The following is a 17189-nucleotide window of genomic DNA, read 5'->3' as shown; positions in this document are numbered from 1 at the left end:
GTTTTTCTGATTTGACCTTTTCCCTAAAGGTAGCAACATCACCCATACCCTAGATTACTTCCTTGGTGGTGGTGAGGAGCATCCCATTCCTGTTAGTTGAGACCTCACTCACACACTGGCTCCTACTCTGCACTTACATGTTCCTGTGAGCTCCTCCTCTAACTACCCACAGGGAATCTGTGCCTGGTGCCCACCACAGGATCAGACATGGAGAGGGGCTAGAGAATAAGCCATGAGTCCATTTTCAAGGTGTCCTGAAGGGCTTTCCCGGAGCATGAAGGCCTTCTGATTTTGCCAGGTGGTGGGGGATTGTGGCATGAATTAGTATATGTGGGAGGAAAGAAGGAAGGTTTGGTTAATGAGTGAACCCCTGATATCTTTAGGAAGCAGTGTTTTGAGTGGAAAAGCAGCCACGGTTGTTACAGATGGATTCTGGTGGCCAGGAAGAGGAAGTGCTGTCATGGCCGCCACAGAGGGAGCCTTCCAAGAAATGGCTAGTGGCAGGGCATGAGTCAATCTGGACTCAGAAGGTCCTGTGGACTGCTCTGCCAAACTGGGAGAGGGCCCAAGTTTCAGCCTGGTTCCAGGTGGCCAAGTTGGAACAGATGGCAACAGTGACTGGTGTGTTTGCCACAGTCAGCATGGCAGCGGGAGGAGAGCCAATAGGTTACAGCCTGCAGCAAGACTGTCTCCCAGTCTCAGGGCTCAGAGAGCAAACTCTTGAAAGTTCCAGCCTGTTGGTCCTGCTGAATCTCTGAGGGTCTGCTCACCCCACTTGTGAGACTCTGATATGGTTTGGCTGTGTCCTCATCCAAATCTCATCTTGAATTGTAGTTCCCATAATCCACACATGTTGTGGAAGGGACCCAGTGGGAGGTAATTGAATCATGGGAGTGGTTATCTCTATGCCGTTCTCTTGACAGTAAGTTCTCATGAGACATGATGGTTTTATAGGGTGCTTTTCCCCCTTTGTGCTGCACTTCTTTCTCCTGCCACCATGTGAAGAAGGATGTGTTTGCTTCCCCTTCTACTATAATTGTAAGTTTCCTGAGGCCTCCCCAGCCATGAGAAACTGTGAGTCAATTAAACCTCTTTTGTTTATAAATTACCCAGACTCAGGTATTTCTTCATAGCAGTGTGAGAATGGACTAATACAGTAAATTGGTACCAGGAGTACTGAGGTGCTGCTATAAAGATACTTGAAAATGTGGAAGTGACTTTGGAACTGGGTAACAGGAAGAGGTTGGAACAGTTTGGAGGGCTCAGAAGAAGACATGAGAATGTGGGAAAGTTTGGAACTTCCCAGAGGCTTGTTGAATAGCTTTGACCAAATTGCTGATAGTGATAGGGACAATGAAATCCAGGCTGAGGTGGTCTCAGATGGAGATGAAGAACTTGTTTGGAACTGTAGTAAAGGTCACTCTTGCTATGCCAAGAGATTGGCAGCATTGTGCCCCTGCCCTAGAGATCTGTGGAACTTCGAGCTTCAGAGAGATGATTTAGGGCATTTGGTGGAAGAAATTTCTAGGTGGCAAAGTGTTCAAGAGGAAGCAGAGCATAAAAATTTAGAAAATTTGCAGCCTGATAATGTGACAGAAAGGAAAACCCCATTTTCTGGGGAGAAATTCAAGCCTGCTGAAGAAATTTGCATAAGTAGCGAGGAGCTGAATGTTAATCACCAAGACAATGGGAAAAATGTCTCCGGGGCATGTGAGAGACCTTCATGGCAGCCCCTCCCATCATAAGCCTGGAGGCCTAGGAGGGATCAATGGCTTCCTGGGCCAGACCCAGTGCCCCCCTGCTCTGTGCAGCCTCAGGACATGGTGTCCTGTGTCCTAGGTGCTTCAGCTCCAGCTGTGGCTAAAAGAGGCCAAGGTACAGCTCAGGTCATTGGTTCAGAGGGTGCCAGCTCTAAGCCTTGGTGACTTCCATGTGGTGTTGAGACTGTGGGTGCATGGAAGTCATGAACTGAGGTTTGGGAACCTCTGCCTTGATTTCAGAGGATATATGGAAATGCCTGGATGTCCAGTCAGAAGTTTCCTGCAGGGGCAGAGCCCTCATGGAGAACCTCTGCTAGGGCAGTGCAGAAGGGAAATGTGGATTTGGAGCCCCCACACAGAGTCACTACTGGGGCACTGCCTAGTGGACCTGTAAGAAGCGGGCCACCATTCTCCAGACTGCAGACCCCAGAATGGCAGATCCACCAACAGCTTGCACCGTGTGCCTGGAAAAGCCACAGATGCTCAATGCCAGCCTGTGAAAGCAGCTGGGAGGGGGGCTGTACCCTGCAAAGCCACAGGGGCAGAGCTGCCCAAGGCCGTGGATATCAGCATGACCTGGATATGAGACACGGAGTCAAAGGAGATAATTTTGGAACTTTAAGGCCTAATGACTGACCTATTGGATTTCGGACTTGCATGGGGCCTGTAGTCCCTTTGTTTTGGCCGATTTCTTCCATTTAGAATGGGTGTATTTACCCAATGCCTGTACGCACATCGTATCTAGGAAGTAACTAACTTGTTTTCAATTTTACAGGCTCTTATGTAGAAGGGAACTGACTTGTCTCAGATGAGACTTTGGATTTGGACTTTTGGGTTAATGCTGGAATGAGCTAAGCCTTTGGGGGACTATTGGAAAGGCATAATTGTGTTTTGAAATGTGAGGACATGAGATTTGGGAGGGGCCAGCAGTGGAATGATATGGTTTGGCTGCATCCCCACCCAAATCTCATCTTGGATTATAGTTCCCACAATCCCCACATGTGGTGGAAGGGACCTGGTGGGAGGTAACTGAATCATGGGCTTGGTTACCCCATGTTGTTCTCATGATAATGAGTGAGTTCTCATGAAATCTGATGGTTTTATAAGGGTTTTTTCCCCCTTTGCTCAGCACTTCTCTCTCCTGCCACCTTGTGAAGAAGGACGTGTTTGCTTCCCCTTCCACAATGATTGTAAGTTTCTTGAGGCCTCCCCAGTCATGCAGAACTGTGAGTCAAGTAAACCCTTTTTCTTTATAATTACCCAGTCTTGGGTATTTCTTCATAGCCATGTAGGAATAGACTAATACAGACTCAATGTCTGCTCTCCAACAATGTCATATTTAAACATTGTGGCAAGTGACTGAGCCACCTTGGCTGGTCTCTGTTGCCTGGGGTCCTGCTTGTCACTTGATCCTCTTCCTGGGAGGAACTGGGAATGTGAGATGATGTGGGGTTGTGTCCAGAGGGTCAGACATTCATGTGTTTGTGGCATCCATTAACTACAAGGCCAAGACATCCATGTCCAAGGAGAAGGCCCCAGGGTTAGAGCCAGGAGCCCAGACTAAAGGCAGTGTGGGCGAGCCTGCCAGCATGGGAGGGGAATGTTCTGCTTTTTCTCCAAAACAGGAGGCCGGGAGGAAGAGTCAAGAAGTCTGTGCTGTTCTCCACTGGTCAGGCAGTTGAGGAATACGGCCGGATCAGTCCTCAATGATCCCATCGTTCACTAGAGATTCCCACTCTCTGAGCCACCCTAATGAGGAAGGAGTTGAGGGCTAGGATTGCTTGGGAACTAATGGGATGGGGCTACTTTTGTAAACTTTTTATACCACAGGGGCAGGACAAGGGCTGCAGGGGATTGAATGAAAGGCCAGGAGAGAAGTTCATCTATGGAAAAGGCCCAGTGGTGAGATAGTAAAATGTGTCAGCAAATTTTGTTTTTATTATTGAGTTGAAATCCACATAACATAAAATCAACCATTTTGAAATGTATAATTCAGTGGCATTTAGTACATTCACAATGTTGTGTAACCATCACCACTGTTAGTTCCAAAACATTTTCATCTCCCTAAAAGGAGACCCTGTACTCATTAAGCAGTCACTCTCCATCCTTCCCTCCCCTAGACCATGGCAACCACTAATCTGCTTTCTGTCTGTATGAATTTACATATTCTAGACATTTCATATAAATGGAATCATAAAATTTGTAATCTTTCGTGTCTGATTTCTTTCACTTAGCATATTTTCAAAGTTCATCACCTTGTAATATGTATCAGATACTTCATTATGCGATTATTTTTGGGCTGAATAATATTCCAATGTATAAATATACCAAGTTTTGTTTATTCATTCATCAGTTGATAGACTGATAGACATTTGGGTTGTTTCCACCTTCTAGCTATTGTAAATAGTGCTGCTATGAAAATTCATGTTTGAGTACCAGCTTTCAGTCCTTTGAGTATGTACCTAGGAGTGGAAGTGCTGGGCTATAGGATAATTCTAGGTTTAACTATTTGAGGAACCACCTGTTTTCCACAGTGGCTGCTGTACCAGTTTACATGCCCATTAGTAATGAACAAGGGTTCCAATTTCTCCACATCCTTACCAACACTTCTTATTTTAATTTTTTTTAAAAAAACTTGAGCTGTGCGTGGTGACTCACACCTGTAATTCCAGCATTTTAGGAGGCTGAGGAGGGTTGATCACTTGAGGCCAGGAGTTCAAGACCAGCCTGGCCAACATGGTGAAACCCCGTCTCTACAAAAAATACAAAAATTAGCCAGGTGTGGTTGTGCACGTCTGTAATCCCAGCTACTTGGGAGGCTGAGGCATAAGAATCACTTGAACCCAGGAGGCAGAGGTTGCAGTGAGCTGAGATTGTGTCACTGCTCTCCAGCCTGGACATTGAAGACTCTGTCTGTAAATAAATAAATAAATAAATAAATAAATAAATAAATAAATATCCTAATGCGTGAAGTGGGTGAGAGTGAAGTGGTAGCTCATTGTAGTTTTGATTTGCATTTCCCTAATGACTAATGACATTGAGCATCTTTATGTGCTTGGTGGCCATTTGTATCCCTTCTTTGGAGAAATGTGTATTGAAACTCTTTGCCCATATTTTGATTGGGTTGTCTGTCTTTTTTTCTTGAGTAGCTAGAGTTCTTTTTATAATTCTGGATACAAGACTCTTATCAGATATATATTTTAAAATATTTGCTCCCACTCTGCAGGGTGTTTTTTCACTGTCCTGATAGTGACTTCTTATGCACAAAAGTTTTTAATTTTGATGAGGTCCAACTTATCTGTTACTGGAATGTTTATAAAAACAAAACCACAGAAAAAAACCAAACAACCAATAAACGAAACTCCCCAAATAAACAATAAAGGGAAACAACCAAGAGGCATTGAGAAATGCATGATACCTTCATACAAGAGACTACTAGGTGGCTTTGGATATAGAAAAATACCTAAAAACATGGAAAGATAAAGATGAAGTGGGAGGAGAAGTTTTCAAAGTAGTATGTTCTTTCTCCTTCCCTCCACCAACACAAAGTAGAAATTTGTCCAAACGCAGCAGTTTCCCTTGTGGGTGGGGTGAACAGGAGTAGGATGAGGTTTTGCATGCTCTTTACATTTCCCATTTCTTAATGTATTTGCTCTGGTGCCCCCGGAACTGCCTGCTTAGTGGCTCTCTTGCCCTCTCCTGACTCAATCTCTTAGGTCCCAATCAATTGCTGGAGGTAGGATGGAGAAAAGACTGGTGAACCCATCTCAGGGTGGCCCCAGCTGCTCCCATTGGGGAGCTCCATTTGGAGAAGGCTCCCGGGTCTGTCCCCCATCCAAGCCCTGGATTTTTCTTTTCTTTTTTTTTTTTTTTTTTTTTTTTCAGACGGAGTCTCACTCTGTCGCCCAGATCTTGGCTCACTGCAACCTCTGCCTCCCAGATTCAAGCGATTCTCCTGCCTCAGCCAACCGAGTAGCTGGGACTACAGGCATGCGCCACCATGCCCAGCTAATTTTTGTATTTTTAGTAGAGACGGGGTTTCACCATGTTGGTCAGGCTAGTCTTGAAATCCTGACCTTGTGATCTGCCCGCCTTGGCCTCCCAAAGTGCTGGGATTACAGGCATGAGCCACCGCACCCGGCCACACCTGGATTTCTTATCTGCCTCCTGGACCCCACCCAGAAAGAACAGGGTCATCTTCCACCTTTGCTATTCCATTCTACCATTACTCCAGCCCAATTCCCTGCCTCTCTAGGGGCACTGGGAGCTCAGGAAAAGAGATTCTGCTTGGGGTTCTATTTCAGACTTGGTTCCTGTCCTTGATTTCTCTGTAAAATGGAGATAAAGGTTAGGTGGTTGTGGGATTATGATAAGATTAGGAATGCAAAGCACCTAGAATGGTGCCTGGACATGGCAGGCTCTCATCGGATGTCCATTCTCTTCACTTGGTTCCCTTTCCCCACAGTAACAAGGCTTCTCCAGGTGAGAGCTGATGACAAACGTTGAACAGACATTGTATTCGCTGCTGACAAGCATCCCAAAGGAACCTTACTAAAAACTCCAGGTTGTGCAGTTTGCCTGGCACCACACAGTAGTACGTGGAAGAGCTGGACTCACGGCTCAGGGCTTTGGTCTCCTGGGGTCCCATTTGAGCAGAACTGGCCTTCCTGCCTTCCCTTCCTCTGTAGCAGGGATGGGCCTCTTCAGGAGGCCTTGGAGCCAGGCTCTGGGGGTATCATCCCCCATCTTGGTTTGCCAAGTCACGTGATCCCTGGAGTGGGGATGGAACCATCAGGGACTGAAGAGGACCATCTAGACAAAGGGGAGGGAAGCTCAGGGACTGGGGTCCATTTCTCCTGTGGTGGCAGATGCCATAGGGTGTTGGCACTAGTGCTTTTGGAGGGGTTCTTGTCAGGGTGCTGTGACCCCTGGGTTGCCCTTGGCAAGAGGAGTGCCCCCAGGGCCCCTAAACTCAGACTGCACTCCTGAGTCTGAGCATAGCCCTGTGTCCTCAGGATGCCTCTCACCCTGGCATCTTCCTCTAACACTCCCCTCGGCCTTCCCTCTTCCACCTTTTGCCTGCTTGCCAACGCTTAGAGCAGCCATTAGGGAGCTCTCTTCTGTGGGAGCCACTAGGGAGGGGGACTCTGATGGGACAGAGTTTGCCTCCAAGGTTGGGGAAGGAAAGCAGGCTTCCAGGGCCGGGTCCTTTATCTTCTCCAGGGTTCTGCAGTAACCTGGCTGGTAGGGAGGCAGTGGGAGGTGACCTCAGGCAGGGAGAAGGGTCTCAGCGCTACACAAAATGACCTGCGTGGAGTCTGTTTCAGTTCACTTCACCCTAGTCCACCCTCAGGATTCTACTGACTTAGGCACTTTTGATCACCAGACTCTAAAACGGAAGAGGACTTATGTTTTGGGTCATTTGAACAGAGACTGTCAACAGGACAAGCAGCCACCTCTCACGGCCAGGCCAGGCTGCTGCCTGCTTCTCATGGGGCAGTAGTCCGGGTCAAGTCAGTTCTCAGCACAGCCTCTGAACAGGAAACACGGTCCCTGCTACAGCCTCCCCCACCCTTACCCCTCAGAGGCTTCTCCCTGCCAGCTCCTGGCCATGGGAGCCAGTGACCTTGCCATGGGAGCCGGTGACCTCACCATGGGGCCTCTATCCACATGGGGCCATTGCATCACCCCCACCAGATACGGAAGGCCTCTAGTTGGGATTTTAGTGTATTAAACCAAGGACTTTTTTTTTTAAACGTAGAGAAAACAAGAAGACATGACAACACCAGAAACAAGAACATCTCTCTGGCCAGCCTGTGCTGACCAGTACACAGTGAATCACAAAGAGAAAAGTATGTCATTCCGGTTGGTGTCTAGAAGCTCCACAGCCTAGAAAACAGACTGCAAATAAATAAAGTGCATGGAGACCCCATCACGCAGCAAGGGCCCCGTAGGGAAGAGAAGAGGTGGAGAGGGGAGGTAGAGAAGCAGCTGGCGGGGCTACCACTTCAGGCAGCAGGGGTGAAAAGGCAGGGACAGGAGCAAATGCTGAGGGCTCAGCCCTGCTCCTCCCCAGCCAGCCCCTCTAGGCCAATACAGCCACAGCAGAAGCCATGGGGGGTGGGCAGACATGGACTTCCATGACCCTCTTATGGGGTGGGGCTCCCTGCAGTCGGGGGTCTCTGAGGGTAGGGACCCCTGCAGCTCCGACACACATTTCTCCCAGTAGGGAAGCAGCTTCCAGAGTCCCAGGATGAGCCCCTTGCATGGGGAGGGCTCAGGCACCCCCCCACAGTATCACGCATGCACTCAGCAAAGAACTTTCCTCCACCCTTCCTGGCTGGCCCAGGAAGAGGCTGGAGCTAGGGATCCAGTCACCCAGAGGGTGACATCAGGGTTTGAAACGGCCACATCTGTGCATCAGACACAAGGAGGCCCCTCACTCCTCTTCTCCTCCAGCTCTGTGTCACTCTTGTCCCACAGAGGCTGCCCTCAGAGATCTGTTGGGGGGACCAGCAGGCTGACAGACCCCCAGAGGTGGTCAAGGGTGGACAGGATTGGGGGGGATGAGAGAGGCCAGCAAGGTCAGGGGTTCTCAGGAGACTTGGGACAAGGAGGCACGCCATCAGGCCCTGGCTGTGGGAGACTGCAGGGCGCACGAGGCAGCCACTGTCCAGCCTCTTCTGGGGTGAGGCAGGCGGACAGCTTCATTCAGGACCTGGGTCCAGTGGGCAGCTGAGGAGGGTACGTGGTAGGTGGTTGGGCCACTCTGTCCCTGGAGCTGGCCAGACTGCTGCAGTTTCCAGTCCCAGGAACTGAGAACGTGGCCCTCGGGGTACCAGTGCAAGAGATGCGGAAATGGGGATAGAAGGTGAGGGCGAGGTCCCTTCCTGGCTCCCCTCTGGGCTGCTCCTGAGCATTGTACACCAGTTAGCAGCACACCCGGGGGCCCCCAGGACCAATCCAAGCCGTGAGGATGAGATTCTCCTGTGTGATCCTGGGGATGGGGGGGTCGAGCTTGAGGAGAGAGAATTGGGGTCATCCCATGGGTCTCAGCCCCAGCCCACCTCAGGTTTATCCCTTCACCGTCCTGGTTATGTCATGTCTCCAGGAGCCATGACACCACCATCATCCCCACTTGCCCACCAAACTGGGAGGTTTGTGCCACTTCACTGCTGAGAAGCCCTTGGTGAAGCTCCAGGTGGGGTGGGGAGGCTAGGCTGTGGGGGAAAGCTTGGCTCCCCAGGGGTCCTGGGGCTCATCTCTCCTGTCTCCCATCTCAGCTGTCTGTCCTAATCTTCCCTGTGACTTTCCGTACTGCTCCAAAGAAAGCGAGATCCCCAGTTTCCCTACCCTTGGGCCCCTCTCCCTTGGTGCCCTAGGAGCCCTATGCTTCCCTCTTCATTTCCCCCTCCCTCCTCCCACCATGCCAGGTCTTGGAGAAGACTTGGGAGGGGTGTGGGGGCCTGCAGGCCCAGGGGCACATGCAGTTCCTCCTCCTCCTATCTGTGTGTGAAGGGGAAATCCCCCCCCTTCCCGAAGCCTCAGTTTCCTCTGTCATTAGGAAGGGGAAATACACCTCTCACAGGGCTGCTAGCAGATTTCAGTTCCCGGGGAACTCAGACCTTCCTTCCCAAGCCAGGACTCGATCACTGGGCACTCCCACCCCTGTGAGCCTTTGTCCATGCTGTGCCTCTACTAGGAAGGCCCTTCTTCTCCTCTTGTTCAGGCCCTTCACGCTGCCTCTGCCCAAGCAGGTCCAGGGCCAGAGGTGCCCCAGGGTAGGGATGAGACTCTTGGCAAGGCCAGAGAAGGGGCGGGTCACCGCCTACAAACGTCAATGCCTGAAAGAGAAAGAAAGAGATGGGGACCTCAGTTGCCTAGCCACCAGACACGTCCGTGCTTCCCCCAGGAATGGCCTCCTCTGCAAGCCCCTCCTCCATCTGCTCTGCCCACCCCAGGCTGAGAGCTGCTGTGTGCTCAGGGAGGTCTCTTTTTCCCAGATCACTTCAGTACACAGTGGGCTTCTCGAGGCCGTCTGGGGCTGGAGGATGGGACTCTGGCCCTGGGAGGGCCTTGCTAGCCAGGGGCCTTAGGGAGCATGGGCTGACATGGCAGAAGAGCAAGACTGGGGGAGGGGACGGTAGGAATGCGTCTCTCCCACTCTTCCCTGTCTTCAAATGCAAAGCTTGCGGGGTGCCCTCAGGTAGGGGCAGGGGAACACGAGGGACAGCAGGAGCAGGCAGAGACCAGTCCTCTGGCCCCAAAGACAGGGCAGGAGGCAGTTTTTCCAAGGGCTGTGCAGGAGCTGCAGAGAGACCCAGGGCTGACGGCTGAGAAGAGAACAGACGTAGGGCTTGGTCTAGAAGAGAACCGTCCTCCCTATGCCCACCGACTGCGGGGGAGAAGAGTGGGGACATCGTTGCTCCTCTAGGGCCTTCCCGGGGCCGCCCCCAGCCCATTACCCTCCATTCCCCAGGTTTCAGTGGACACCCCCGGGGCCTCTGCGGAAAGGGAGGCAGGCACTGGGGCAGGGGCGGGAGGGGGCCGCCCCTCACCCTATCCTGGAATGATGACTGGGGAGGAGGGGAGAGCCTGCGGCTGCCTTTCCTTTCCCCACCTGGGCTCCCCAGCTCTTCGGGCTGGTTTGCCCCGGTGCCTTCCATATTTCCCCCTGACTGCCAAGGCGCCCCGACCTCTGCAGGGCAGAGTCACAGCGCCTCCCCCATTCCAACCTGTCGCCTCCTACCTTTCTGCTCGGGGCCTGGAAAGTCAACTCGCCGCAGCAGAATTCCCTCCTTCTGGTTTCCCCCTCTTTGGCCAATATGAGGCAACAGGTCGTCCGAGCTCAGGTAGTTTCTGGAGCCCAATGGTAGGGGCCTGTTCAGTACGTTTCTGCGCGAGCCGGGGTCCCGGGCTGAGACCGCGGCCGGGGCCAGGGCTGGGCCTTCGTGCCCGGGCGGCGTAGGTCTAGAGTCCAGGGGCCTGGGCCGCCCAGCCTCCGCCCCCCACCGCGACCCAGCTTTCCTTCATGCCCGCGACCCGGCCGGGGGCGGGCGGGGACAAGGGCGCCCCTCCAGCCGGGCCTCTGCCGCCGCCGCCGCCGCCGGCGCTCACTCGATCCGCACTTGCAGGCGGACGTTGAGCATCACCGAGGCCACGATGTAGAAGTAGGGGAAGTTCACGCGCAGCCGCCAGGCCAGGTCAAAGAAGGTGAGCAGCGTGCGCGTGAGCCCCTTGCAGAAGGCGCCGTATGAGCCTCGGGCCGCCGCCGAGCGCGACAGCCTAACCGCCAAGCCAGACAGGGCCGCTGCCGCCGCCGCCGCAGACAGAGCCGCCGACGCAGCCATGGGCCCGGGCCCCGCGCAGGCCCCGACGACCGACCGACCCGCACGAGCTCGAGCCTCAGGACGGCGGGACCCCAACACTAGCGCGCCCCGCCGGCCGCCGGGAGAGCCATGTCCACCCTGCCCTCTCCCCGCCCTCTCCCCGCCCTCTCCCCGCCCATGCCCCGCCCCGCCCCGCCCTCGCCCCCCGCCCTCGGGTTCTCCAGAGGAAGCCTTGTTCCGGGGACCGCTGCCTCGGCCCCTCCTCCACTAGCCCGCACAGCTCCGCCCCTTCCACACCTCCTCACTGCGGGCCCCGCCCACCAGCATAGCTCCGCCCCTAACTTAGCCACGCTCCGGCCCAGCGGCCCCGCCCACTAGACACGCCCTGTATTCTCAGCTCCGCCCACCGCCCGGTCCCACCCACAAAGCCCTGCCTCTTTTCGGGCGCTTCCCAAGGCAGGAGCGGATTGAAGGGCGGAGCTGCCAGGGATCGATCGCTGTGACACTGTCTTCTAGTGTGGGGCAGGAGTGGAGGAGGGCAGTCTGGACCGCTAAGCTGATTCTGTACAGAAAGCACATGCAGAAGCCTCTGCCTGTTCACATCACTCCCCTTCTCCCACGGTCTCCCCTGAAAACTTGCCAGCCAAAACCTTTCTTTAATTCGCATTTCTCTTTAATGCGCATAGTGCAGTAATTCTGCGCCGTGTCAAAAAAAAAAAAGAGTGTCACCAAACCCACACGCGTGCATTTTTCCCTTTCTGCTGTATTTGCTGGTCACGTATATCTCTGTGTTGGCGAATTTCCCCCTTGTCCTTCCCTTTCTCAGCAGTCTTCTTGATCCATACAATGTTATCTCGGGTTTTCATTTGCTCTTGTTTATGGCCTTTTTTTTTTCTTGCCGGTGTGCTTAAAAGCCCTTTTGTGGTTTCATTCAATCTTTATTAAACGTAAACCAATCAAAACCCAGTAGCGTTTTTTCGGACTGTTTAATAAAGCAGGGAAATGCTCACACTTCGTTATGGTCATGACTTTTGAAAAACTGTCCGCAAGAAGAAGGTTCACCCGACCCCATCCGGGTTTTCACAGCAAAGATTGACGTGGGTATTTAAGAACTCTCAAAATACCTGTTCGCCGTCACACTTGATCATCTCTATGGTATCCCACGTAACTGTTTAAGGAACGCAGTAGATTCATATACACTTATTAGGCAATTGTCCTACCTACATGATCATGTAAAAAAAGACAAAACTGAGCATTAAGGAAACTGAAGGAGATGGTGTGGTGCAGGGCTGATTGGTAGTCCACTTTTCCACCTGCTGCCAAACACAATTAAATCATTTTTTAGAGAAAGAGTCTCACTCTGTTGCCCAGGCTGCAGTGCAGTGGTTTGGTCATAGCTCATGGAAGCCTTGAACTCCTGGGCTCAAGCGATCCTCCTGCCTCAGGCTCTAGAGTAGCTAGGACAATAGATGGGGCTACAAATTCTATATCCATGAATACATCTTTTAAGGATGAAATGGAAATAAAGATATTTTCAGATAAAAGAAGATTAACAGAATTTGTGAATAACAGACCTATGCTTAAAGAATGGCAGAAGGAAGTTCCCTAAACAGAAATAACAGAAAGATGATGGCATTTCAGGAAGGAAAAAGAACAATTGGAAAGAGTAAATATAGGGGTAGATATAATAGATCATCCTCCTCATGAGTTTTTAAAATGATGTTTGATGGTTGAAGCAGAAACTATTATGTCATCTGATGTGATGCTTAATATATAGAGAGGAAATACTTAAAACATTTGTATTAAAAGTGAGACAGGTAAATAAACCTAAACAGAACTAAGATTTCTACAACTTACTGGAAGTGGTTTAAAATATCCATGGTAGTAGAATGTGATAAGTTAATATGTATATTGTAATTCTTATTGATATGGTTTGGCTCTGTGTCCCCACCCAAATCTCACCTTGAATTGTAATCCCCATAATCCTCACATGTCAAGGGCCATGTGGGCGGCAAGCCACCCAGGCACCGAGGCAAGAGACCGAAGACAAGAGCTGTTCCAGTATAATAAAATATAAAACAAGAATAGTCATACCAGATATAGATCTTAGACATGATTATATATGAATATCATTAATCATTAGTTCGTAGTAATTACTCTTTATCCCAATATTATAATAATCCCTGCTCTATAATCATAACCTAGGAAAAACCAGGCCATACAGAGATAGGAGCTGAGGGGACATAGTGAGGTGTGACCAGAAGACAGGAGTGCGAGCCTTCTGTTGTGCCTGGACAGGGCCACCAGAGGGCTCCTTGGTCTAGCGGTGATGCCAGCATCTGGGAAGATGCCCATTGCCAGGCGGACCATGGTCTAGCAGTAGCAAAAGGTGTCAAGGAACAACACCTGCTACTGAGCAGACCGGGAAAGGGAGTCACCTTTTCCCCGGGGGAGTTTAGAGAAGACTCTGCTCCTCCACCTCTTGTGGAGGGCCTGACACCAGTCAGGCTTTCCCACAGTTATCGGGAGGCCTAACTGTCTCCCTGTGATGCTGTGCTTCAGTGGTCACGCTCTTAGTCCACCTTCATGTTCCATCCTGTACAACCTGGCTCTGCTTTCCAGATAGCAGTAGTAAATTAGCGAAAGTACTAAGAGTCTCTGATATGTAGAAACAATGGCATAAGCTGGCTTTCTCTTTGTCTTCTCTCTCTCTCTGCCTCGGCTGCCAGGCAGGGAAGGGCCCCCTGTCCAGTGGACACGTGACCCACGTGACCTTACCTATCATTGGAGAAGACTCACATTCTTTATCCTGCCCCTTTTGCTTTGTATACAATAAATAACAGTGAAGCCAGACATTCGGGGCCACTACCGGTCTCCGCGCATTGGTGGTAGTGGTCACCCGGGCCCAGCTGCCTTTTCTTTTATCTCTTTGTCTTGTGTCTTTATTCCTACACTCTCTCGTCGCCGCACACGGGGAGAGACCCACCGACCCTGTGGGGCTGGTCCCTACAGGGCCAGACCAGGTGGAGGTAATTCAATCATGGAGACAGTTTCCCCCATGCTGTTCTTGTGATAATGAGTGAGTCTAACAAGAGCTGATGGTTTTACAAGTGTCTGTGTCTGGCATTTCCCCTGCTTGCACTCACTCTGTCCTGCCACCCTGTTAAGAAGGTGCCTGCTTCTCTTCTGCCTTCTGCCATGATTGAAAGTTTCCTGAGGTCTCCCCAGCAATGTGGAACTGTGAGTCAGTTAAACCTCTTTCCTTTATAAATTACCCAGTCTCTGGTATTTCTTCGTAGCAGCGTGAGAACGAACTAATACACCTACAGTAACCACTAAAGTAACTATACAAAGACATATATTTTTTAAAAAGCACTATAGATAAATCAAAATGAAGTTCTAAAGAGTGTTCAAATAACCCAAAGGAAGGTAATATATGGAAACAGAAGAACAAGAAACAAAATTAACAAAGAAAAAACATATAATAATATGTCACACTGAAGTCCTAATATATCAATAATTAGTGTACATGTAGGTGGTCTAAGCATACCAATTAAAAGATAGAGATACGTAGAATGGATATAAAACAAAAACCATGACTCAAGTATATCCTATTTATAAGAAACTCACTTCTAATGTTCTTAATTTTAAAGATTTACTCATTCTCAAGCATAATTTAATGTTCCCCATAAACAAACAATTTCCTCCCAAAACTATACATAATTTTATAATGGAAATAAATTTTAGCAATTGAACTTGGAAGCTCAAAATCTTACAATTGGAGAGGATCTTTAAGACCATCTATTTTAATATCCCCCCTCATAGAGGACTTATTTTAACAATATCCCTGACCAATGATCAATTTCCAGCTGGTGCTAGAACGATTAAGTGACAGGAACGTCATTGCTTCTCAAGATGGTCCATTCCTTATGTCGAACAAAGACAGTTTCAATCCATTGGTATAAATTCTAAATTTTGCACAATAGTAGGTTAACCCTTTAGCATGGTAGACTTTCAGATAGTTGAAGCAACACTCATGTTTCCTTACTAAATATTTGTTCTCTAAACAACAGACTTTTCTTTCAAGTGTTCTTCATAAGGTCAGTTCCTTTATCATCTGCATTGCAGTCCTCTGGAAATAGGCCATTTTATCAATGTTTCTCTTAAAATGAGGCACCTGCAATGGGACTCTATACTACATATGTGGGGTACCAGTTTTATTTTTTCTATGTAGATGTTTGGCTTCGGAAAGAATGAGATTAGAACATGCTTATTTATTTACTAGTATTTATTTTTTAACAGATTTTTTGAGATATAACTTATATATCATAAAATTCATCCTTTTAAAATGTGCAACTCAATAGTTTTTAGGATATTTGCAAAGTTGTACAACCATCACCACTATCTCATTTTAGAACATTTTTCTTCCACAAAAAGAAACTCTGTACCCCTTAGCAATGAATCCCCATTCTCCCCTCCCCCCATCCGCTTGTAAGGGGCTATTTTGATTTATCTATAGTGTTTTTTTTTTTAAATATATGTCTTTTTATGGTTACGTTAGTGGTTACTCTGGGTATTACAATATACATATTAACTTATCACAATCTACTGGCATGGACATTTTAAACCATTTCCAGTAAGGTGTAGAAATATTCCATTTAGGGCTGTTTACCCTCCTCACTTTTAATACAAATGTTTTAGGTATGTCCTCTACATATATTGAGCATCACATCAGATGACATAATAGTTTCTGCTTCAACCATCAAACACCATTTTAAAAACTCATGAGGAGGATGGTCTATATTGGCAAAAGTTAATATACATTCTATCTCATGGATTTGCCTATGTTGGACATTTCATATAAATGGAGCATACAGTATATGGTATATTGTGAACTGGTTCTTTTACTTAGCAGAAAGTTTTCAAAATTTGTCATGTAGTAAATATCAGTATTTCATTTTTTTATGGCTGAATAACATTCAATTGCATAGATAGAGCAAATTTGGTGTAAATCAAAAGTATCTATGAGAGGTCCCAATCAATTTAGAAAGTTTATTTTGCCAAGGTTAAGGATGCATCTGTGACACAGCCTCAGGAGTTCCTGATGACATGTGTCAGAGGTGGCTGGGGTACAGCTTGGTTTTATACATTTTAGGGAAACATGAGGCATCAATCAATACATGTTAAGATGGACATTGTTTTGGGCTGGAAAGGCAGGATAACTAGAAGCAGGAGAGTGGGAGACTTCCAGGTTATATGTAGATTTAAAGATTTTCTGGTTGGCAATTGGTTGAAAGAGTTATTATCAATAGAAAGGAATGTCTTGGTTATGAGAAAGGGTTGTGGAGACCAAGGTTTATCATGCAGATGAAGACTTCAGGTAGCAGGCTTCGGAGAGAATAGATTGTAAATGTTTCTTATCAGAGTTAGAGTCTGTTCTATCAGTAATTCCAAAAGGGAGGAGGGTATAATGAGGTATTTCTGGGTTCCCCTTGCAATCATGGCCTGAATTAGTTTTTCAGGTTAACTTTGGAATGCCTTTGGATGATAGGAGGAATCCATTCAGATGGTTGTGTGGCCTAAGAATTTTATTTTTGGTTTATGATGGACGTTTGGGTTGTTTCCATTTTTTTAACTATTGTGAATAATACTGCTGTGAATGCTTATGTACAAATTTTTGTGTGGGCTTGTATTTTCATTTCTCTTGGGTACATTACTAGTGGTGAAATTGCTGGACTATGTGGTAACTCAATGTTTAACTTTCTGAGGAACAGCCAGAGGGTTTGCCAAAGTGGCTGTAACATTTAATGATCCCACTAGCAATGTATGAAAGTTATAATTTCTCCACATCCTTGCCAATATTTTTTATTTCCTGTCTTTTATATTGTAGCACCCTAATGGATGGGCATCTCATTGTGATTTTGATTTTTATGTACCCAGTGACTAATTATGTTGAGTATGTTGTTGTGTGCTTGTTGGCCATCTTTGGCACAATGATGTGCAACCATCACCACTATCTAGTTCCAAATCTTTTTTATCACCCCAAATGATACTCATTAAGCAGTTACAACCCATCCTCTTCCTGGTCCTAGCTCATGGC

The 17189-nt window shown here is 48.5% G+C and overlaps 1 protein-coding gene across 1 annotated transcript; it reads right to left on the bottom strand.

Annotated features, from left to right (window-relative positions):
- Positions 1 to 7474: 7474 nt before the first annotated feature.
- On the bottom strand, positions 7475 to 11222 carry LOC100606152 (small integral membrane protein 10-like protein 2A). The gene is made up of 2 exons (XM_030807428.1): positions 10510 to 11222; positions 7475 to 9604 (listed from the first exon to the last, which is right to left on the bottom strand). The coding sequence occupies exon 1, from the start codon at positions 11108 to 11110 to the stop codon at positions 10874 to 10876; it is 237 nt and encodes a 78-aa protein (XP_030663288.1). The 5' UTR covers positions 11111 to 11222; the 3' UTR covers positions 7475 to 9604; positions 10510 to 10873.
- Between the last annotated feature and the right edge of the window lie 5967 nt (positions 11223 to 17189).

This window comes from Nomascus leucogenys, chromosome X (assembly GCF_006542625.1).
Source record: "Nomascus leucogenys isolate Asia chromosome X, Asia_NLE_v1, whole genome shotgun sequence".
Lineage (NCBI taxonomy): Eukaryota > Metazoa > Chordata > Mammalia > Primates > Hylobatidae > Nomascus > Nomascus leucogenys.
Note: the sequence above shows the minus strand (reverse complement) of the source record. Positions and strands in the feature narration are given on the sequence as shown.

Bases quoted from the DNA above. Each gene is read 5' to 3' on its own strand.
- LOC100606152 (XM_030807428.1), bottom strand. From the start codon at position 11,110: ATGGCTGCGTCGGCGGCTCTGTCTGCGGCGGCGGCGGCAGCGGCCCTG.